The sequence below is a fragment of the Zeugodacus cucurbitae genome, chromosome 3, assembly GCF_028554725.1.
Source record: "Zeugodacus cucurbitae isolate PBARC_wt_2022May chromosome 3, idZeuCucr1.2, whole genome shotgun sequence".
Taxonomy (NCBI): Eukaryota; Metazoa; Arthropoda; class Insecta; order Diptera; family Tephritidae; genus Zeugodacus; species Zeugodacus cucurbitae.
In genome coordinates, this window is record NC_071668.1 from 5,161,523 (window position 1) to 5,187,333 (window position 25,811).

Consider the following 25,811-nt stretch of genomic DNA (forward strand, 5'->3'; position numbering starts at 1 on the left):
TTGAAGCCGTTGTAGAACCAATTGATGAACATAATACACAAAAGACTGAAACACCAGCTTTAACAGAGCAAATCATTCCCACTGAGCTACCACAAACAACTGCTACGGATCTCGACACGCTCCGCAGAAATTTGTACATGGATGTGTGGCAACACGACACTACCGCCGAACTGGTAGTGACGAGAAACGAACCGGCAGTTGAAAGTGTGAACTCGGCAAACGAAGACAAAGACAAACACACTGAAACGGTAACTTTAGTAGACGAATTGATTGTAGAAGAACATAAGAAACAGACGGAAGACGTTAAAGTGGACAAAGACAAAGATGAAGTAGTAGAAGAAGACGAAGAAGAAGACGAGGAAAAAGAAGATGAAGTGGACGAAAGCAAAACAGATCGTGACTTTGATGAGCATAAACGTGACGACCGTGACGACCCTGGTAGTGGTAGTAGTGGTAATGTTACGCCCACACCCGAACCCGACACCAATGCGTACAATCCAAATCAAAGCTGTTCCTCCGAATACATGTCAACCGATTTGCCAGGTGGTGTAGGTCATTGGCATGATCAAAGCACATATCTTGCTTTGGATGTTACAACGGGTGCTGAACCCGAATTAACAACCTCCGTAACAAAGACCGAAACAGAATTTGTACCCTCAGAAGCGCCGCTTGAGTTACTAACCGAAACTAAAACGCAAGTAGAAGTACTAACCCCAACTGCTGACACAGAAATAGCAACTGCAACGCCGCAAGTGTCCAATAGTATTGTAAGTGTTATTGAAACAACTCAAACACAACCCATCCAAATCCCAACCCCATCCCAAACAACAACTCCAATCCCAACAACAACACCAACACCATCAGCAATCATTATCCAAACCAATGAAAATGTACCCACTACTACTACTGTTGTCGAAAGCGACGACACAACAAGTAAGCTAACACAATTGGCGAGCGCCATTATTAACACCGTTAATGTGGCAACAAATGCAACAACAACAGCGGCGGTAACGGTAACAAAGGAAGCAGCAACAGCTGGGCTCGCACCCATCGTGGCGGCGGCAATCGGCAGTAATGTGGCAACAACACCGACAACAACAACAGCAGAAGATGTAGTGCTAACAACAACAGCAGGAACAACAACAAATGAAGCGCCTTTGGAAGAAGATAAAGTAGAGTTAGCTACGACAACAGTTGCAGCGCCCAACGTTGTTGTTGAAGAAACTCGTGAAACAGTGACTCGAACAAGCACTGAGTTGCCGTTGCAAACGCAAACAATCGCGGCAACAACAACAACGGCTACTGAAACCGATACCAACAACGTTGTTGGCGTGCAACAGCCGGTGATGGCACCAATTGCAACACCGTTAGCACCGTTGGCACCGCTGGCAACAACGCAAACAACAACAACAACGACAACCGTCACCGATGAGCTGTATCGCCCCGAATTTGTTGTTAGTACCGAGTCGAGCGTGATTAAGCGCACGACGACAACAACCACCATAACGACAACAACAAATGGCAGCGGTACAACAACAACAACAACAGCAAGCGATGCAAGCCTATTGCGACAACAACAGCAGCAGGTGATGATCACATTGAGGCTACGTACATTTATATTATTTATGTTTGCAGCTTTTCTGTGTGGTTTTGGTATATGTTTATGGCTTTTAAATGGCTATGATTGCCTGTGAGATTAATTAAAACCATCATTATAACCCAGAATTGACAACTAAAACAAAACCAACAACAACTTACAGTTAACAATTTCCTTCTTCCTCATAATCATACACACACACACACACTTACTCATCGGCGACATTAAGCACTGTTGAACAGTTGAAAAAAAAAATATAAACATTTTTTAAAAATACGAAATCATTGTATGCACATCAAATAATATGTAACAAACGATAAACAACCAACAACAATAATATATTCAAATGCATTTATTATTCTTATAAATATTTAAATATGGAACATCAAAACTAAACTAAAATACTTAAACAACCGAAAACAAAAAATATATTTGCAAAAGCAAAAACAACCAACTTTTGTACATACATACATTTATTAATATGTTATTGAATGCCGTTAATAATTATTTTTTTATATAAATATGTTAACTATGTATTGTATGTATTGCGTTTGCATTGCTGTGGCATGTCAGTGTTTTTTTTAATATTAATTACATAATTAATTAATTCTTTATTCATGCATATTCCAGTAATATAAAGTATATATATGTATTTAACTATGCCATTAGCTGTTAGTTAGTATATGTACTTGAGTCATATAAGTTGCACTCAAGCTTATATTACAAAAAAAGACATTTATATTATATACATAACTACAGAAATACTTAAAAAATATTTAAAAAATATTTGAAAAATATTTGAAAAATACTTAAAAAATATTTCAAAAGTATTTGAAAAATATTTTAAAAATATTAAAAAAAATGTTTAAAAAATATTTGAAAAATATTTGAAAAATACTTAAAAAATATTTCAAAAATATTTTAAAAATATTTTAAAAATATTTGAAAAATATTTAAAAAATATTTTAAAAATATTTAAAGAATACTTAAAAAGTATTTAAAAAATATTCAAAAATTATTATAAATATTACAAATTATATTTCATTTTAATTCTCATTTATGTAATTTTACGTTTTAATTATGATTTTGCATTATATAATTTCGTATAACTACTTGCCACTTTAAATGTAGTTTTAGTTTTTTATATACAAATTTAGTATTTCTCTTCAACTCAACTTAGTATTTGTTGTTGTAGCACTAAGCACATTTCCATAATTACTTATGAAATGTATTTGTATTTAGTCTTGTATTTTATAGTAATTTTTATTATTTCTCGCTTTAATGTTATTGTACGACTAGTACTTATTAAAAAATAATAATAAAACAAAACAAAAACTAACATAAATCTACGCATGCTTTCTTTTATTTTTTATTTATTTTATTTTTTTTTTTAATTTAAATTTATTTGATTTTTCCTTTATATTTCATGCATTAATATCCAGTATATTTGGTACTAAATTTCATTTAAATTTTTTGAACATACCACACACATAATGCATAAATTAGCACTTAGCACTTGCATTTATATATTTTTTAGTAAAAATTATAAATATTTTTTTGGCGTGGAAAAAATTAGAAAATTTTTTAATATTTAGTTTTGATATTTTTAATATTATAACAAGTGGAATCGTGAAGATATAGGAAGGCTATGAAATATCAGCTTTGATATACAGAATTTTTAGTGCGATAGTAGGAAATTTATTTTTAATTAAAAATAATATTAAAAAAAATCATTTAAATAAAATATTTCAAAAAATATTAATTTTTTAATTAAAAAATGAAAACAATTTTATCCCTATTATTTTGAAATATTTTGATTAAAATTTGGTTACATAAAAAATTGTTTATCTTAAAAAAATTAATTTTTTAATTATTAAAAAAAAATAAAAAGAAATTTAATTGTAAAAAAATAATAATAAAATTTTAATCTCAATTCTTGATAAAAATTTGGTAAATCTTTTTAACTTAAAAATTTTTTTTTAATTTTTATAAATAAAATAAATTAAATATAAAAAAATTAATAAAAACTTCAAACTAATTCTTTTTTTAATATTTTGGTTAAAATTTACTTCAAAAGATTTTTTTTTTAATTTGTAAATTGTTTTTTACTTAAATTAGACAAAAAAAATAATATTTTTAACTTAAACAAAAAAATAATTTTTTTTATTAAAAAATAATAATTTTTATTTTATAAAAAAAATATAAAAAGTTTTAATCTAAATTTTTTTGAAATTTCCTGGTTAAAATTTAGCTCAAAAATTTTTTCTTTAAATTTAAAAATTTTTTTTTAAATTAATTTGCATAAAAAAATTATATATAATTTTATTTTTTTAAACTCAATTCTCATGAGGTAAAATAAATTTTTAAATTAAAAAATAATAATTTTTTTATTAAAAAAAAAAAAAAAATATAAAAAATTTTAATCTAAATTTTTTTGAAATTTCTTGGTTAAAATTTAGCTCAGAAATTTCTTCTTAAAATTTAAAATTTTTTTAAAATTAATTTGCATAAAAATTCATATATAATTTAATTTTTTTTAAACTCAAATCTCATGAAGTAATTCTGTTTCAAATTTGTCTTAGAATTGTTTTTTTTTAATTTAAAATATTTTTTTATATTAAATTTATTAAAAAAATCAAAAAAATCATTTTTTATCAAAATCAATTATTTAAAACAAATTTCTTAACTCCATGATCGCTCATTTAGTCACTGCAAATTTCCGCAGAAATTGCTGCTATAAAAATCCGAAATTAGTTGCACCATTCATCAGAACTATTAGTTGTTGAATGGCAAATTGTAAATTCCACTGACCCTTAAAATAACAAAGCGCTTGGAGCGCAAATACAATAATAATGCACAATTTTATTGCTCATAAATACAGTTATACTCTTTGCCACTTCCGTTAAATTACTTAAATCAAATCAGCCACTTAATTAGGCACAATGCCGCAGTGAGTACGAAATGCAGTAATGCAATCCACAAATGCAGGCGGAGGCGTCGTCAAATTGAAAAGAAAATCAAATAAAACGAAAAAAATACAAAAAAAAAACACAAAAACAACAACAAAAAAGAAATAAAATGCGCTGACATGTTTCTTAGACACTCATGAGTTACTACTCAAGTATGTGTGTGTCTATTATAAGTATACTTATAAACATTCAGTCAGTAGTAAATCACCTAATCTCATGAATAACAGGGAAGTAGTACATATGGGCGATACTCCTAACCCAGTAAATAGCCTCTTCTGCTCTCTAACTGCACTTGTAACTGTATAATAACACAAAAGACTTTCTCGCCTCTCAGTAATGCTACTAACTGTCAGCCAGTTTCTGGTTCAAAATGGACTACTTGTAACTCGAAAGCCCTGTGAAATCGTATACTATCTGCTATAAATGTGTATGCGTCACAGTGATATCTCTTTATATTTTATTTAATTTCTTTTTTTTTTTTTTTGCAAAACACATTCTTGTAAATTTGCATTCAAATACACAGCTGCGGTTCGCCGCTGCTACACCGCACCCAACCGGCGAGTGCATGTATGAAATGCGAACGCGCGCTGCCTTGCCGGCCGGCGTGGCTGCGTTTAATTTGCTCATCGCAGCGGCGCATCGAAAATAGATTTGCGCTTGGAATGCGCTCGCCAGTTTCGCAGTAACACTCGGCCAGCGTTGTACGCGTACGCCACTAAGCGGCTTCATTTATATTGCGCCTAAGTACCCTACAAAGGTGTAGTCAAGTGGAAAGGAATTTCAAAAAAGATTTTGAAACAAAAAACCTGAAAATAGTTACAAAAAGTGCTTCGATTTGCATTAGCTGAAAAAAATGTGCGTGCCTCTGCGTATTTAATGCAGCAGTAATTGAAAATCAATTGTGAAAACTTGCAAAAGACCGATTTCAAATGCCTTTGGAGGCAAGTGTGATTTACGGAAATAGCATCTGGAGTATTTGAGTGCATACAATTTTGTGGCTAACTATTTTTATGTGTTTCCCTGTGCAGTTTTCGTGTTTTTTTTTTGTAATTTTCGGTATAAAATAGTGCAATTTTGCAGTTGCAGTGCTCTTTAGACCTTCAAGAGAAGTTTATTTCTGTTGGAAAAAAGGTGATTTATGAACAAGCAGTTGTTAAGGAATCTTTATTTAATGATATCATAAATAGTTTTTATGGAAATAGATACAATTTCGGGTATAAAATTTTTGCAGAAAATTTGATATTAAAATTGTTAAATATATAAAATATGTCTGTAGCCTTTTAATATAAAAAAAAAAAAATTAAAAAAAAAAATTAAAAAAAAATATATATAATTATATAAAAAAATTTGTGTTTAATAAAAAAAAAAAATTAAAATTAAAAATTAAAAAAAAAAAATTAAAATTAAAAGTTTAAAAAAATTTAAAAAATTTAAATTAATATTAAAATTTTTTTTTTTTTAATTAATAACAAAATTTTAAAAATAAATTCACATATTCTTCCTTTAAAAAAAAAATTTATAATTATTAAAAAAATTAAAAAAAAAATGTTTGATTAAAAAAATAAATATATGTATGTATATTTAATATTTTAAATATATTTTATAGTATATATCAGAGCTGAAAAATTTCAAAAATTACTAATATTTACATATCTGATTTGTAAGCGAACTTAGTCCGATTCAGATTGCCTTACAAGTTTTTTTCCACATATCATTGTGCTATTTTTAAATTGTGAAAAGTGCAATTGGAATTTGTATTTATCGAGCAAAAAGTACTTGGAGAATATTACTTTAATAATTTTCAATTTCGAATACTCTTTAAGTATTAGCTTTTGATTTTATTTAGTACAGCTTTTGATTTAGTATCAATATTTATTATAAAATTTTATTATTATACTTAAAAATATTAATTATTCAGCTAAAAAAAATTAAAAAAAAAAAAATTGTTAAATAAAAAAAAAATTGTTTGATTTAATACCAATATTATAAAAATAAAATCACATATTCTTCATTTAAAAAAAAATTAAAAATTATTTAAATAAATAAAAAAAAAATTATAAAAATAAAATAACTTATTTTTCCTTTAAAAAATTTTTTAAATTATTAAAAAAAAAATAAAAAAAAAAATATTTTTATTAAAAAAAAATTTTAAATTAAAAAAAAGCTTTTTGATTTAATATCAAAATTATAAAAATAAAATCACATAATCTTCATTTAAAAAAATTTAAAATTATTTCAATAAATAAAAATAAAATAACTTATTTTTCCTTTATAAAATTTTTTAAATTATTTAAAAAAAAAATAAAAAAATAAAATATTTTTATTAAAAAAAAATTTTAAATTAAAAAAAAAGCTTTTTGATTTAATATCAAAATTATAAAAATAAAATCACATAATCTTCATTTAAAAAAATTTAAAATTATTTCAATAAATAAAAAAAAAATTATAAAAATAAAATAACTTATTTTTCCTTTATAAAATTTTTTAAATTATTTAAAAAAAAAATAAAAAAAAAAATATTTTTATTAAAAAAAAAATTTTAAATTAAAAAAAAAGCTTTTTGATTTAATATCAAAATTATAAAAATAAAATCACATATTCTTCCTTTAAAAAATTTTAAAATTTTTTTAAATTTATAAAATAATATAAAATTTTTCATTTTGCTGATCATAAATATTCTTCTTATATAAAAAAAAAAATTTTAATTATTATTTTTCACATTTTAAAACAACAAATGAAATTTTGGAAAAAGAAAATGCCCAAATTTTCTTTCAACAAACCATTCCGAATTTTTGCAAAATTATTATTTAAAATATTTTTTTATTTAATTTTCCTGAGTATTTTTCAATGATATCTAAACAATAATCGATATTACAATAATTAATTTATTTTTTTTAATTTTTTTTTAAATATTTATTTTTTTAATCTTCAAATTTCCGAGTAGTTTCAACTGGTGTTTGACATTTTTTTTAATATACTCAAATATTTCTAAGCTTAGCAGTCGTACTAGGAACCAAATAAAAATAAAATATATTTTTCGTGGATAAAAACTATATTTTAAATGTTGTCATCGGCATCTTAAAGGGCTCAAAGAACTGAAAAAAGTACGAAAAAGTAAAAAAAAAAATATTTAAAAATAATAAATTCAAAATATTGAAATTTTTTATTAGTACAAAAATTAGTATAATTATTATTTCATTTAGTTTATAATTAGCTGCTTGACAAATTAAATATAATTTATTATATGTTAATACCTATAAAATAACAAACCACTAACTTAACTGTTTATTAATTAAACTGCATACTTATTCTATTTGTGTTGCATGTTTTCATCGCTGTAAATACATATAAATGTTTCAACTCATCGCTAACAGCTGGATACACTAATTCACAATTTAATGAAATTTTAAATCCACATAAATTGTGCTTTGGTGTAAACGGCTGTAAATCATGCATGCTAAAATGTATTTCTCATAAAAAAAAAACAAGAGAAAATTTTAAGAAAAAAATGCTTGCTACAAAATATCTGTCTCTGCCTCAAATTTTCTAACATCAAATCATACCGAACTTTTACAAAATCCATACTTTGTATTTATGTATATATTCCACCATCAAAGTATCAAACTTTTGTATATATTTAAATACCATTTACTTACTCATACATTTAGGTCTCTAGCATCTACTGAATTCATAGCATAACTTAACTTTTCATGTTAGGAAAAAAAAAAAAAAAAATCAAAAAATACCAAAATGCTTGCTTTTTCCTACTTTTTGATTGAATTGAAGCAAAAAACCTTTCACATTTGTTTGCTGTGAAATTTTCTGCGCTCAACTGTTACTCTGTTCTGTTTCATAACTATTTACTTTACTTTAAGCACAAAAAAAAGCAAATGCTATACCCTCTTGCCTCATTTTATTGTTCTATACTCGCTGTTTATGCATTGTTTTCATTTTCCTGTTTATATTTTTACTTTCTTTGGTTTATGTTTTTTATACTGCAATTTCAAATTTTTGAAACTTAATTGTATTAATTCACGAAATGAAAAAATTTTGACTCACACAATTAATACGAATGTTATAGGAATTAACGCACGATATCGAAGATTTACTGCAATCCCTATCGACGGTCGAAGATGGCATTGGTAATTTGCCGAGCGCTAGTTTGGATGGCATGCTGCAAGGATTGAAGGTATGTGTGTGTGTGTATGTATAGAGCGAAATGCAAAGAGAAATCACTTGAAATATTAATACATATATACTCGTACATATGTATATATATGTATGTATATGTGTGTATTTTCAACTGTAAGTAAAAGTTGCGTATACGCCATGTACGCGCATTGCTTTGCATTTTCTATTATGTATTTGTATATATATATATATTCTAAGTTATGTTTATTGACACTTACTGCATACAAGCCCAACCACCACTATATATTCAAGCGCAATATACTAAATTTAACATGAGTTACAGATATTTATAACTTTTATTATTAGAAAGCAGTTACTTTTGTACACCCACAAGTTATGTAGCTAACAAATACTTACATACAACTATGTCATAGCTCTAAGTGTGAACCAATATCCGATTTGATGAATGCTGGCGTGTGTCGCAGAAAATCAGTAACACAACCGCATCATTCATATATCGCACATTCGTTTTTTTATTATTTTTTTTAATTTTATTTTTATTTTTTTAATATTTTTTTTTATGAAATTAAAAATTATTCCACTTCAGATCACTAGAATTCTAGGGTAATGAAAAAGGTATAATGATCATACTAAACTAATTTAGTATAGACTATAGCAAATGTATTAGGATTATACTAACTTCATTTCAATTCTTTAAAATTAGTAATCAGAGCTATTTTAGTAGAGCCTTGTGTTCTAGGGTACTTTTTAAATTGTTGTAAATATTTTTTCTATAAATAGTAGAGTAAGTTTTTTCCAACAGATTTTTCTTTTAAATTTGTAATTAAAAATATTACAGTATTACTTTAGTTCCATTACAATAAGGCGATCGCGAGTCAATAAAAAATCGGTCGTCCATAGATTTTTCTTAACCACTGTACATAGCTAGAAATAATACTAATGAAATGTACTCGAACATATTAGATCTTCACAGCGCTATTATATATATAAATATAAATATTTTCTTTTCGATTTCTTAGTAGTCAAGCTTTGTAGTAAACCATTCTTTTCTGGAATACATTTAAAGTAGAAAACGTAGATGGCTTACAAGACACGAGTACACAGTTGTTAAATTCTCAACAAACAATAAATTTAAATATTTTATATACTCTTTTATATTATATATAAATATTATAGTAAATCATAAATTTTTCTACGGCTCAGACACCCAAATTGGCTTTACAAATCAAATTTAAAATATGTTTAATACAAATTCTACTTTTCAAGCTTACTATACTCATTTACAACTGTTTCTATGGTGGATTATATACAAATTATATATCTATCTGACACTGAACTCCACTATAATAACACTACACATTTCCATGTAGCTAATCCAAGAGAATCTGGAATACCAAGAGAAGGAAGCAACACGCCTACAAGAAATCGGACAAACACTACCAACGGATCCTGGCACTGAGCGCATACTCAACGAGATCAAAGATCGCATTGATTTGTTATTGCGACGCACACAGCAAGGCATTACAATGATAGCGGTAAATTTGATATAATTTTTTAATAAAAAAAAAAAAAAAACAAATTTGAACATATTTTTTCTACTCTCTAAAACTCCAACAGAACGCCATGCATGGTCAGAAGAAGCGCGAGGAGGAGCTCAACGAATACCAAATGCATTTGATTGCCTTGCAGGAATGGATTATGGAGGTATCACAACAACTGAAAGACCTCGAACCGACACCTGAAGTCGCCGAGGATGAGGAACAGCTGAAATCGCAAGCCGAACGCAGTCAACAATTGCTGCGCACACTCAAGGATAAACAGCAATCACTGGAAGAGTTGGTCGAGAAGACGCGTCTACTGCAGCAACATGAAGATGTTGCGCCAATGGCCTGTGATCTGATGGATCAGCTGGAGCATATTATCACGCTGCTGCGCGAACAGATAACTGTGGCCACCACGCGCATTTACACCATTGAGAAGACTATTGTGCAACTGCGTAAAACGAGACAGGAAGAGGAGCATCGCAAACTTGTAGCCGCGGAAGCTTTGATACAGCCGCCAGTTAGCGCACCAGCATCCATTGAATCGAGCGCTAGCACTATTGATTCGGCGCCGATGCCGGAGGAAGAAGTTAAGCCGGTTGAAACACAAGTGCTCGCAGTGGAAACACAAACGTCCGAGAGCCTAGCCGCACCACAGCCGCAAACTGTTGTGGAGACACACACAGTTGAGGCTCAAACTAGTTTGGTGGAACCTGTTGTGCCATTAGCGCCTTTCGTTGAGACGACAGAGACTGCTATGCAGACACAGAAAGAGCGTAAGCCCACTGAGAATATTTTAGTGACCTCAACCATACAAGCTGGACAGGAAACAATACAGATTGACACCATACCGAATAAGGAGATACCTGAAGTGCCCGAAGATGTTGAAATCGAAGCACGTTATCATCAACAACCGCAAGGCGATGTGGATCGTGCCACCGAATTGGTATTGAAGAATGTGCCACAGGCATTCGAAACAACTTTTGTCGAACCCGACCAAACAACAACCGAAGTTGTGGTGGATGCCGATGGCACGAAGCACATTATTGTGAAGAAGGTGACACGCACACGCCAACAGGTGGTGCAACATCAGCAGATCAGCTCTATTGCAACGGTCACAGATGCCGATGGCAATATACAGATACAATCTACCGGACAACTGAATCTGGAAAATGTACAAACAGCCGATACCAGTGGTGATGATCAACGTGGCTATCAGACCGTGATAACACAGCAGACACGTGGTACCGTTGTGGATGGTTCCGATCCGAATGCGGTGGTCGTGAAAGAGTTCGAGACTGAGCCAACAATCGAACGGTTTGAGCAACTGCAAACACCTGAGGGTCAAACCGAAATGATTACCGTCGTAAGTGAGGGTCCCACGACCACTGCCACTTCGCAGAGCAGCATACGCGCGGTGGTGCAACAAGTGACGCGCAAGATCATACGTAAGACACGTAAGATTATTAAGCGCATTGTTGTAATCGATGGTGTGGAACATGTCACCGAAGAGGTGGTTGAAGAGCCAGAAGAAATCGAAGTTAGTGAGGAAGAATTGCCGCCACAGGTGAATGTGAACATCATACGCACAGTCAATGGTAAGGTGGTGACCGAGGAAGAGTTCGAACGGCTGACTAAAGAACCAGGCGTGGTAATTGAAGAGGTTTCGACTGATTTGTTGGAACCGCAGTTGCCACAGACAAGCGCACCTGTAGACGAGCCTGTCCCATTGGTGGCAGACTCGACGCAGCCGCAACAGGTATTTGAAATTGAATCCTCTACTATTACTACTACAACAACACAAACACAACCAACAACAACAACCAGTATTATAACAACAAGTACTACAGAAAGAACAACAACAACATCAACAGACCAAGCACCAGTAGAATTTGTTGATTTGCCCGCACCAAAAGTAGTTGAACAAAGCCTAATTGAAACCGTAGAAACTACTAGTACTAGCCCTGTTAATATTCCAGCGGACTTAAGTACAACAACCCAAGAACAAACAATAGTAGTTGAAGAAGCTATTTCACCAAGCGTACAAATTACCGAACCCTCAAAACCTATAGAAAATATTCAGGAGATTTGGCCACAAGAACATCATCTGGTGCCAACTGATATCGATTTCTCACACCATACCGATGACACAGTCAAACCATTGGTTGAGGCGTCTGAAGCTATAGCTGTGACTGAGCCCAAACCAGTGGATACAGTTTGGCCCATTGATGCAGATACAGGTTATCCGGTTTCACTGGAAGAATACAAATTCGAAAAAATTGTAGAACCCAAGGAGAAACCTAGTGTTAGCGTACCACAGCAAAAGGCGGAAGTAGTGACAACAACTACTACGACTGTTACTACTGAACAAATAACACCCGAGAAAATTGTCGAAACCACTGAAAAGTCAGTACCCGCCGTACCTGAATTATATACGGCGCCATTGGCTCCATTTAAAGAACCGGAAACTTTCATCTCCGAGGAAATAACCTCTGTAGTATTACCATCTGAAGTCACTGAGCCAGAGCCACAAGTTTCTGAACCTCAAGTATTAACAGCTGTAATTGAACCTGAAGTTTTGTCAATTGAGCAACAGGAACCACCACCTATAGCGTCTGAACCAACAGTATTAGCACCAATGCTACCAACCACACAAGTAACCACCGTCGAAGGAATATCTGAAGAGAGACCAATACAGCCTGAAGAAAAATTAGTCACAGAAGTTACTACGATAACCAAAGAGTCCGTAACAACACGGACAGACGCACAAGAACCAGAAGCCGTTATTGCAGAACAGCCTATTAGTGAGCATGTTTCTATTACATCTACCGAAACAGATATTACAACGCCACCGGAGGACAAGTTCTTGCCAACATTACCTACCGAGAAATCTCAAATCGATATTCGTGCTGCCACACAGCTCTTCATTTCTGGTGAAGTATTGGCCACTGATAGTGATTCTCCACGTAAATCATTCACTGTGACTGCGCCCTCTATCGAGCAAACTGGTAGCGGTGTTCTTAAAGTTGTACTGACACCTGAGGAAGATATTGATCCCAAACAATTGCCACCTAAAGTGAGCATGACGATTGTTGAAACCTCAACGGTGACAGAAACAGAGCGCGAAGATACCACATCTCGTGGCGATGAATTGAATCTCACACCCGCCGATGCCAAGCGAAGTCGTAAGAAAAAGAAAAGAAAGGAAGATGTCGAACCTGAATTAGAACAAAGTGAAGAAGAACCTAAGGTTGAGAAACCTGAGGTGCCAGTGTCTAGAGTTTCAGTGTCCGAAATCGATATTGAATCTCCACGTGAAACTGGCTATGAAGCTGATGACAAAACGCTTGATGATGACGAGACCGATGATGGTAAGAAGAAGCGACGTAAGAAGAAGAAACAAAAAGTGAAGACACGTGAAGATGAAGAATCCCATATACCGTCTTCAGACGCAACACCACGTGATGTCGAATCACCCAGTTTGGAATCCGAAGGTAAAGTTAAGCATGAAGCTATTGCTGAGATTAGCCCAGAAAGTGAAGCAACCAGCATTGAAATAGATACTTCAGTGAAGGTTGTGGAAGAGGCTATTGTATCGCCAGATTCTGATTCACCACGTGCGCCTCTTACTGAGCTAGTGATTCCTACCGAGGTAGTCGAAATTTCCTATGTGGAGGATGAACAGCAACAAACGACACCACGAGAGGAACCGTCTGTACCGATCTTTGAAGAACCTACGAAGGAGATTAAATCATCACAGACATCTCCTGAACACAAGCCCAAACAAGAAGAGATTTCCTTACAGACCAGCATTGATGTTGTACCAGAAAGCCAAGAGACCGAGGTGCAGACAATCACGGTTGAAATAACGGAGACTGAAATGCAGACTACACCGCGTTCTGAAGAACCGGTTGCACAAATAACACTTGAGCCAAAACAAACTGAAGAAGAAGAAGTACAAACCGAGGTACCTTATACAGAGCCCCTGCCGCAAGTTGAAGTACCGGCTAAACCAGAAACCACAGAAATATCAAGCCAAACAATTGTGGTTACCACAATTGAAAAGGAACTCCAAACCACACCTAAGGAGTCACCACGTACACCTGAGCCCAGTAGCACCGACGTCGTGAAACCTTTCGTGCAAGAGCTTGTCAAGGATTTGACTATTGATTTACCCGCTGAAAAAGTCGAAACATCAGATCAAGCCATCGGAACTGATCATACTGTCACGCAAGAGATTTACGTTCAAACACTTACCCCGGAACCAGTGGAACATGTGCAACCTGCAAGCACACCCGAACCGGTAATTGAAGAATTCATCGAACCGGTGCAAGTGGTTAAAGCACCTGCTGAGCAACGTGATCAGCACACAACCACCTTCGAGTTAACACAACTTGTAGACTCCACATCTCAGACCACACCACGTCACGAACCTCAACCAGTCGAACAACCTGTTTCTCTGGAACCAGTTACGCTAACGGAAGATATCTCATCTACATTGACTTCCTTATCTGAGCCTTACAATATAGAAATCCAAACTTCAGTGGCAATCCCACCAGACACGGACAACTCAGAGATTGAACCTATCGTTTACGAGCATACACAAACAATTGAACTGCCTAAACGTGATAAAAAGAAGAAGGATAAGAAGAATAAAAAGCATGCGCCTGAAGAAAAACCAGATGAAGATGAGTCCGTAGCTGAGCAATTGCCAGAGGTCAATGTGAATATCGAAATAGCAAAGGACATTGTACCTGAAGCTGGTGTGGTTGTAACTACCACCCAACAAGTGTCGGAAGATACTAGTTCACCAAATGTGGAAAGGAAACCACAATTGGTGCAGTTGCAAATCACTAAGACTACGGTCTATGAAGAATTCCCTGATTTGCCGGTACAGGTTAGCGAGCAGAGTAAGGTGAATCTTACCAGTCAACAAGGCAGCAAACCACGTTCCAGACCAACTTCATCCGTCATGATTGAGGAGGTTAGTTCGCCAACCGAAGAGATTGTTGTTCCTTTAACACCAGGTCCAGATAAAGAAATACCGGAAGGGGCAACTGAAAACATTTGGTTAGCAGCAACAACGGCTGTTGGTATTGACAAGACACCGAAAGATGCCTCACAGGCGTTTATTATGTCTGAAAGTCTACAACACTATCCCGGAACACAAGTGCCACCAAAGACAGTGGATGTCTGGGCTGAAACGAAGCAAGTAATCGGTGGACGAATTAGATCTTTGAAAGAGACAACACCGGAGCATACACCACTCAGCAATGTCTTGCATTTGGCAACGTTATCCGACAAGATAAAGGATGTGCCTGTGGAGGTGCGTGCGCAGGAGGTCAATCAAGGTTTGCACGATTTGGAGGAAGCTGTGAGACATGGTGATCGCACAATAATAGAAACAACTGTCATAACCGTAATTGAAAAAGTCTCCACATGGTTGGAAACCATTGAATATCGCGTGTACTTAATCAGACAAAACTCTGATGAAGGTCCTTCGGAAGAGAAGTTGGATGACTACAATCAGTTGAACGATGAGCTCGGCACTATCAAGTCGAATGTCAACACGCTCGAAACCCAATTGGAGAAAGCGGATCACTTGACTGGTCCTGAGGTCCAACAGTGTGTTGATGCGCTCAAGGAGCATGTCAATGCAGTGGAAGAAGTGACCAAAGATAATCAGGCACAAGATTCCAAGGAGTTGAATAAATGGAACAATTTTGTCGTATTGATACATCGCACAACCACCATTCTGGAGGAGCTGCAAGAACGTTATGACACCATTGTGAGTCAAGACCTAACACTCAACGATAAATTGCGCAGTCTCGATGAATTGGAGGCACAAAACGCCAATGTACAAGCCAGTATTGCGGAGCTCACGCAGAGTGCGCGCGCATTCCAACGTAACTTCCCCGGCAAAAAGGTGCCACAAGACATCTACAATTCCTATGAAGTCTGCAAGAACATTGAGAACAACATACTGGCCGAACGCGACCGCTTACTACAGTTGCAGTCATTAGCCGAAGAGTATGAACAGACACTCAAGGAATTCACCAACATCACAGTGCTGGCCGACAAGATGGTTGATAGTCCAATTATATCCAGCTCATTGGAACAGCTGAACAATGAAGTGCAGAAACATCGCAAATTCTTTGTGAACCTAAGCCATTGCCGTGCTATGCTCGAGTCATTGGAAGAGAATATCGATACCGAGACGCGAGAGAAGCACGCCGAGTTGCATAAAGAACTCTACAATCGCGCAACTGTGCTTTTGGAGAAGGCTTCGGAGCGCTCTTCGAAATTAGTGCAAGCTGCTTCACGCTGGACCGTATTGGAGAAGGGCATGAAGGATGAATTGCAGTGGTTGCATGTGGCACAGCAACGTGTACCCGATTTGTCCGCTGTCACTTCTGCCGACTACGACCAATACACCACACTTTATCAGTCCATCAGTAGCGACATCTCAAATCACTACTTGAAAATGACACAACTTTCAAATATTGCCAATAAATTGCAAGATCTCGTACAAGCGCCAAATTTGGTCGAAGATACCAACGATGCGCTCATTGTACTGCTGAAGTTGCGTGAAGAAGTCTCGCTATACCTACACCGTCTGCTCGTCTTCAAGGAGATTTGGGCACAGTATGAAAATCAAACCGATAAAATGGAGAGTTTCGTACGTGAAGCCGAGAAAGAACTCCGTAACATACATATACCCGAAGATCCACTAGAGCAGCCAATTGAACATATGCGTCAATTCTGGGAGATGAAGGCACACTTTGAAATGCACAACAACATACGAAATCTCGCGGGTCATAGTTTCGAGAAGGCACTACAAGTCATACCGCTCGCCGACGAGATGCTACAGCGACAATTCCATGCACAACTCGAGGATCGTTGGCAAAACATCGCCGCCTCCATTGAGCGTATACAGAATAACATTGTCAACAGCCTTGCCTCACAAGATGTGCCCGCTGAAGAGAAATTGAAGTTGGTCGAACGTGAGTTGCAAGAAATCTATCTCACAATGACCAGCATTAAGGGCGTCATCAAGAACGAGGAAGAGCTGTGCCTTTACATTGAGCGCATACAAGTGCTACGTACACGTGTTGGCTTCATTGGCAACGAACTGGGACGCATCGGTCTACAAGATCCACCCGTTGAACCGGAAAAGGTCGGCGAACTGTTCCAGCTCTCGCACAAGATCAACACACAAATTGCCGAAGAACTCGAAGGCGCATCTGTGCTGCGCGAACAATTGCGCGCCATACAAGAGGGCATACAAAATCTACGCAAACATCAAACAAAGCTCTCCGTCATATTGGACGAATGCGAAAGCGCCGAGAAGCTGAGCAGCGAAGCCATTGAAAAGGCGGTAATCGATTGTCAAGCGGTGGGTGAAGATCTCATCGGCAATTGGCAAGAAATCATGCGTATACGACAAATGTTGCATACGCTGCCGATGCGCCTGAAGATGTCGGTGTCGCCGGTGAAACTGGAGCGTGACATCTCGCAACTCCAAGACGATCATGCCTTCCTGGAGAGCAAATGCACGAACATACTAGCCATATTGAGAAATCGTTTGGCGCTCTGGTTGCGCTACGAACGTCAACTAGAGTTGGTGCACGATTCCGTGCAGGAGACTGACTTCATGATGGAATTGCTCAAGGTGCACGGACAGGTGGACTACGAACGGCTGCGCAAGGCCACGGAGCGGCTAGAGGTAAGTGATTTGGTAACAGCTTATAAAATAGTCACCGAAAGTGAGTTGGCGTGCGTCGTAGACTTGATTAAGCAGTCGTCTTTCGCTGCTTATAAGTTCTCCAAAATATTTTCCAAACTAAGTTCAAAAAATTTTCGGTTTACTTACTTTCTAATTGATTTTGAGCTTACTACATCTGAAACCTATTTTGACAAACGCTCTCCAAGCACTTTTAAAACGTTTAATTGCAAGTGCCTCGCGTCTTTAGCGCTGACTTCAGCAAATTACAAGCATATCGGCGCTGTTTCACAATACTTCCGTTAAAGAAACCACAAAATGACGTATAAATAAGTAGAAGAAGTCACCACTTTACATACCAATTCGATTGGCTTGCGTTATTTTTAAGGCACTCAAGACACTGAAGACAATTGTGAATATAATTAGCCATGTCCAAAATGGTAAATGAAGTGCAAATGATTTGCTTTAACTGCTTGAAAGCTGGCGGCGCGTCCATTATACACACGCGGGCTCTATAAAGTGTAGCAGTGCGCCACACTGGGGCCCACATGTACTTGTATGTATGTCTGCGCACATGTGTCTTTGCACGTACTAATATGTGTGTGCCAAGAATTTGGGTCTAGCATTAGAAGCGCTTTAGAGAGTGAAGTTTGTGGGGACCGATGGCCTAAGCAAAGTGGCAGCCACTAGGCGCATGGGTTTTTTGTGTTTTCAGTTGTTTTTATACTTCTTTACTCTTCAATACTGCTGTTTGCCGATTGCTTTTGTTTTTGTAGTTCTTTTCGGTGACTCTTTTGTGTTGATTACTTTGTTAGTACGTGTAAAGCTCTTGACGCGAACGGGTGCTCAAACGACGGCATTGGCGGCTGGCAGAACGCTCTATCGCTACTAGTTGGAATTGTAAATGTGTTTTTTGTTATTGCAAAGCGCATGAATTTCAATTCTCAACCGGCGGAAATATTTCGTGTGGCATAGTTTTTATAATCTAGAGTGCTAAAATATCATACTAGAAATTAAAATTCTAAAGAAATATTTATGAGAAAGTGAGCAAATGTTTTCGCGCGCCAACTCACTAAGTAAGAGTTCACAAAATAAATAAAATATATATTCATACAATAATAAAATAAAAAAATAAAAAATTTAAAAGATATATATATATATATATATTCATATATAATTTATCACTTGTGTTTACCAGTGCCTTAACCTCCATTGTTTTTTTTCCTGTTTTTTTATCTGCCTGCTGTCGCTTTTGTAAACAAACAGGGTCTTGCTGGTGATTTGCAAAATCGTGAAACACTCTTGGATGACTTAAAGACTTCGGCTAAGCCTCTTATCGAAACATGCGATGTACAAATTGTCGAACAGATCGAATCGGCCGTACAGGATGCGGTTGTAGCATGGAATGATACCTCGGATAATCTGCAACAATTGTGTACACGCTATCAGCGTGCTGTCGAGCTTTGGGAGAAATATCGCAACGCCTCGGCGGCCATACGCAATTACGTTGAACAGCAAATGGATACGGTGAAGCATTTGGAGCAGCCAGTGGAGACATTGCAAAATGCTAAGGTAATTATTGACATTTAAAAATTTGATTTTTTTGGTTAGGAGTGTGTCATAAAAATGCATAAAAAGTGAAAAAAAGAAAACAAAGCTTTCAAATAGAACGCATTTTGTGGAAATGAAAGTTTATTAAGTGATTTGATAATTAGTGTGAGTCTCAAAGATACCGTTATATTATTTTCAGATACCGTTATAAACAAGTTTTAGTGATGGTAGATAAGGTCTGAAATATTTTGAAGCAAAAATATTGAATTTCGAAATTCGAAAATGATAAAAAGCTTAAGTCGACTTAAATTCATACGGATCTTTTATGCCAGTTTAACGAATTAATTTCAGATTCGACTCTATATTTAAGCAGAAACAATATCTCCGGTCCAAAAGCTTCAAATTATTATAAAATAACGATAAAAATATATACAGAATGTTACTAGAAGTTAGAAAATATAACTTGGCTTAAATCGAGTTAAGCTCTTTTAAACATAAATAATTCAAAAAATATTTATTTTTATACAAAAAGTGTTGGAATGCTTTGAATGTAAAAATTCCATTTTAAAAGCCCTTCTAATTGCTTCAAAATGCTCAATGAGGATTAAATTATTATCAATTACATAATTGAACTACATAAAAATCTAAAAATTACAACAGAAAATTTATCAAATTTTTTAAGTGTAACTCGCATTAGAACTAAGCTGCTTGGCGGCAAGATGTGTCGCCTTGTTTAAAAAAAATTTAATTTTAAATTGAGTCAGTTTATAAAATTACACAGTGTGCCCAATTTGGCCACAATTAATATATACGCTATATTAATTAGGCATTTGTTTTCGAGCGCCAAAGGGCATAATTGATTGCTAAGAACTCGAGTAACTTAATTACAGCGCGCTTATACTACGCTTATGTAAATTAGTTAGCCAATTAGATAATACTACTCGGGAAGTGACCTGAATTTATTGCGATTGCTCAAATTTATTTTGTAACATAATGGACGCTTTGGAAGTGATTGTGGGCGTACATTTTTTTTAGTGCGTATTACTACAAATCATTTATGGTATAAAGTTCAACGGTTCAAGTTTATTTGATTATGCGAGATGAGTTAATTAGAAAATTTCTTGAAGGTTATAAGACACGCAGGTTTAGTAGTATGCTTATAGATAGAGCGGCGATAGTAAGAGGAGTCGCTTTACTATATATGTATGTATATTTGTATGTAGACTGCCACAAAATTCAGAAAAAATAAAATTTTCTCACGTTTTAAACTATCACTATGACATAATTAATAATTGAATAAAAATTTAGAGTTTTAAGTTTCAGAGGTGTGTTCAAAAAATAACGGGAATTTTTAAAATTTTGCAGAGAGCGTTCAATTATCAAATTTTTTAAATTAAATTAAAATAAAGTTTCAGAGGTGTGTTCAAAAAATAACGGGAATTTTTAAAATTTTGCAGAGAGCGTTCAATTATCAAATTTTTTAAATTAAATTAAAATTAGGTTTTAGAGTTGTGTTCAAAAAATAACGGGAATTTTAAAATTTCGCAGACAGAGTCCAATTGTCAATTTTTTTAATTAAATTAAAATAAAGTTTTAGAAGTGTGTTAAAAAAATAACGGGAATTTTTCAAATTTTGCAATTAAATTAAAATCAAGTTTCAGAGGTGTGTTCAAAAAATAACGGGAATTTTTCAAATTTCGCAGAGAGCGTTCAATTATCAAATTTTTGTAATTAAATTTAAAAATGGTTTAGAAGTGTGTTCAAAAAATAACGGGATTTTTGAAATTCCGCAGAAAGAGTCCAATTGTCAATTTTTTAAATTAAATTAAAATAATGTTTTAGAAGTGTGTTCAAAAAATAACGGGAATTTTTAAAATTTCGCAGAGAGTTCAATTCTCAAATTTTTTTAATTAAATTAAAATTAGGTTTTAGACTTGTGTTCAAAAAATAACGGGAATTTTAAAATTTCGCAGACAGAGTCCAATTGTCAATTTTTTTAATTAAATTAAAATAAAGTTTTAGAAGTGTGTTCAAAAAATAACGGGAATTTTCGCAGAGAGTTCAATTCTCAAATTTTTTTAATTAAATTAAAATAAAGTTTTAGATGTGTGTTCAAAAAATAACGGGAATTTTAAAATTTCGCAGATATGGTCAATTGTCAATTTTTTAAATTAAAATTAAGTTTTGGAGTTGTGTTCAAAAAATAACGGGAATTTTGAAATTACGTTGACATCAATTCTCAATTTTTTTCACTTTTTATTAGTTTGATACGCATATTTATGTATGTAGGTATGTCACAAAATTTGTTAAAAATATTTGCCAACTTTTTTGGCGCGAAAATGAAAGTGAGCACAAATTTTGTCGCTTTTTCTTTGAGGCCACTTTGCATTGTTTGCATTTTTTTATTGCTTACAAGTATGGTAATCGAGTGAAATGCTCTGATTAATTCTTCAGTGTTGACAGAGAAAAAAGAGAAATATTATGTTTGCATATTTCAAGCTTATCAGCGATTATTAAAATGAACTGCAAGTGGACTTGTGTGTATGGAAAATAATGAAGAATACATAAAAAAATATATACAAAGTAACACATAAAAAAAATTAAATATATACAGTGTTACACATACATATTTAAGCTCTTATTATACTGCGGTAGTAAGGCAAGAATTAATAATAAAACCACATTGAGCTTATCGCACATTTAATATTAATGTTTTATTTTATTTTTTATAAAAAGTAAAAGCGCTGCCTGGCAATATTTGCTAAACCAAGAAAAAAATGTGCTTTAGAGCAAAAAAAAATAAAAAAAATATATTTATATTAGGAAATGAGTAAGCCACAGCATAGCGTACTGCTGCCTGTTTGCAGTCATTTAATATACACTCTGATATGTTTCATTATCACCAAAACTTTTTCTGAAATTATGCTGCGGGCCACATACATTTATGTGCGTTCGTATATATGTCTGTATGGAATTCGCTGACAAATTAGCTGTAAACTGCCGCTTGACAATGTTGGAATGCTACAAATCCCTACTCAATGTCGCAGAGATAAGCTGGCTGATTGATATACATATGTACATGTATGTATATAGAAATTTATTTATGTTTGCTTGCACAAATTCATGCTGGAGCATATTCAAAATTGTTTGAGGTGACAATATTCTACTCAAGTAGATCTTTATTGTATCATATTGCACAAAAATGTAAACAGTATGATATCATAATAACAAAAATTTCAAAAATATCAAAAAAAAAAAAAAAAAAAATGGAAAAACCAAAAAATAATTTAACACTGAATTTCTAGCTTTTTTTTATAAAAAACTGAGCGCTTTATTTGCTATAAAAATATTGTTGAAGCAATATTTTTACATTGCCAGGTAGATAGTGGAATAATGAAGTCATATTTGTATATACATGAGACACTCTTAAGTTGTTATGCTGACATAAGTAGCATTCAGCTGGCAGAGGTAGCTCGTATATGTGTGTATATCCAATACAATATGTCACCAAATATATGTTATTTGACTAATAATTTTCAAATATAGCATTTTTGTGTATTTCAAGCGTTTTTGAGTTACATACATATATTTGGTATAACATTTGTTGTTGTATATTCAAACCACCACATGCCATATTTGCCATGTTGTTTGGAGAAAATCATTTCACTGGTCAGTATGTGCTCGGCATTCATGTGCACTGGACTTAACAATATAAATCAATAATCTAAATAAATAGTTATTAGTAAAATGTAATTAAAAGCGCAAGAGACTAAAGTTAGCCAAACACATGTGTTGTTGTACCCACATACATACACATATACACATATATATTTTAGACATATATGTACCGCTATATATTTAAGAAACACATGCATTTTAATACATACAAACTATAGTGTCACGCAATCAATAATGTGTCCTTTTTACTATCGATTATCTGTGTGCTGTGTTAGCGACCACACACAGGTCACTCATACGCACTGGTGTACATTTTGAGCAGTTGTTAAGTGAGATGTTTGTTGCATTTCCGCTATATGTTGTTGCATAAAGTGAAATATTTAGTGACACATTTATTTACTGCACATATTTACACATATACTAGTCACTTGCAACAACAACAACAAAGCTTGCATATAATATTTACTTATATATAGCGAATAGTGAGTGAATATTTGCTTGTGATAGTGTACGGTAAATGTCAACGTACGCGCAAAGTAGCCATTAGTGGCACGTAGTAAATGCAAGACGACAGTAGTGGCACAAATTTAGAAGTTGGCAGCATAAATTGTAAGAAGAAGTGAACGGCATAAGAGAGCGTACACAGACATATGTATTATATATAAGAGCAAATACAATAAGCATATATAAAATTAGTTGTGGCAGTGTGAGGAGATTGTAGATTTTGAGAAAATAGTATGTTAAGAAAATAGCAAAAGGCACTGCATGCTTAGAAGCATTATAAATGTGCGGTGACGTGTGAGCTAAATAGTTTTCTAAGAAAATCATGAACAGTAATATTTCCAAGTAGGCTTATAGCTATGTATTTTAACCATTTTATATATATTATGCTTCCAATAATGTATATTTTTATATTTATTATATTTTAAACTCTTCCCCCACAGATCTGCCATGATAATTTGAATGTACAAACGGATCGTTTGTCTGAGTTGCGCGATATCGTTACGAAAATAGCCGCCGATATTGGTTTGGATGCCTCCGGCCTCATGCAAGGCGAATTGGATGCTTTAGGCCAACGTTTGCAAGACTGCAAGGAGGCCATTACCACATTGGCCAATGTGGCCGAAGCCAAGGATAAAGAACGCAAGGCCATCGATGAGAATGTACAACAAACGAAGTCGTACTTGAACAATGTACAGAAGGTGAGTTAGCAATGACTTTAACAACACAAACAAAAATACTTTGAACTCACATATATGTATATACAAAAATTACACTTGTATATAAGGTACTTATGTACAACACAACAGTAAACAATACATAATTTGTTTGTAATTGCCAATTACGCAGGCACACCAGCGCAATTTGTCAGTTCCCATGCCACAGCGCGTTTATCAAAGTGTGGCGCCACACATGCGTGTGTATGCTAAAGCTTTGTATGCCACAACGTCGCATTCAAGTTCATTAATTCCTTAATAGAATTAAATAGTTTAGATTGCGCTTGAAGATATCATAAATCTCCTGTGTTTCTGCCGCTTCCCATGCTTCTTCTTTTTGTGTGGCACATTGATTTCATTAATTTATTAGCAGGTTTCCTCGCCTCACGATATGGCGCACCCACACATATCGTGTATAGGTAATATAAACATATATATATATATGAAGAAGCTAATATGTATGAATTGAAAGGTGTGCGTTTGTGCTTTTGATTGCTGAGTTTTCGCGAAAATGTAAAAAAATTAAAAAAAAAATTAGGTCGGCACGTTTTCGAGAATAGAAGTTTATGGGTTCTTTTTGCAGGCAGCCTTACATAATTACTTAAATAAGTTATTGGTAATATTGGAGAAATGTGGCATGCCCTAAGGATATGTGTTGTCAATATAATTTCATATATTTTTATTTATATTGTGACTAAAAAATATTTTTAGTACAAAAAATTAGTTGTACTAAAATTATTTGAAAAATATTTCTTATAAAAAAATGATTGAATAAAAAATATTAATAAATAATAATATAAATAATAATAAAAATTAATAATATTTTTAGTACAAAATTATTTGAAAAAATATTTACAATAAAAAAATAATAAAAAATAAATAAAAAATAATTTAAAAATTAGTACTAAAAATATGTGATACGTACTAAATTTTTTTCAATAATTTTTTGATAATTTAAAAAATTTTTAATTGAACAAAAATTATTTAAAAGAAATTGTTCTAAAAAAATTAAATTAAAAATTAGTACTAAAAATTAGGTGTACTAATTTTTTTATGTTGATTATTTGAAATGTAAGTAACAATGTACCAACGATAATTAATTAAATAAATTTTTTTAATTTAGTACAAATTTAGCACAAATTTGAAAATTTAGTATTTATAGGATTTTAGTGAAAAATTCAAATTTATTGTTTGTATTAGTACACAAATTACTTTTTGGAAATCTTTCCAATTGTAATTTAGTTTTGAATTGAGTACTACAAATTTCACATAGAATTCTTTAGAATATTTTTAGTACAATTTTTCTTCATACATAAATTAAATTGTTTTTTTGTACCAAAATTTAAATATGTGTTTTATTTATTATTATAAATGTGTATTATT

The 25,811-nt window shown here is 33.4% G+C and overlaps 1 protein-coding gene across 8 annotated transcripts in view; it reads left to right on the plus strand.

Annotated features, from left to right (window-relative positions):
* LOC105214212 (muscle-specific protein 300 kDa) overlaps positions 1 to 25,811 on the plus strand; it is a 178,799-nt gene that overhangs the window by 142,349 nt on the left and 10,639 nt on the right. For all 8 annotated transcript variants that reach the window (XM_054228214.1, XM_029041591.2, XM_029041595.2 and 5 more), the window contains 5 exons: positions 8,648 to 8,755; positions 10,089 to 10,253; positions 10,336 to 17,985; positions 19,249 to 19,554; positions 24,156 to 24,413. In XM_054228214.1, coding sequence (XP_054084189.1) covers positions 8,648 to 8,755; positions 10,089 to 10,253; positions 10,336 to 17,985; positions 19,249 to 19,554; positions 24,156 to 24,413 — 8,487 coding nt within the window. The remainder of the gene's footprint in view (positions 1 to 8,647; positions 8,756 to 10,088; positions 10,254 to 10,335; positions 17,986 to 19,248; positions 19,555 to 24,155; positions 24,414 to 25,811) is intronic.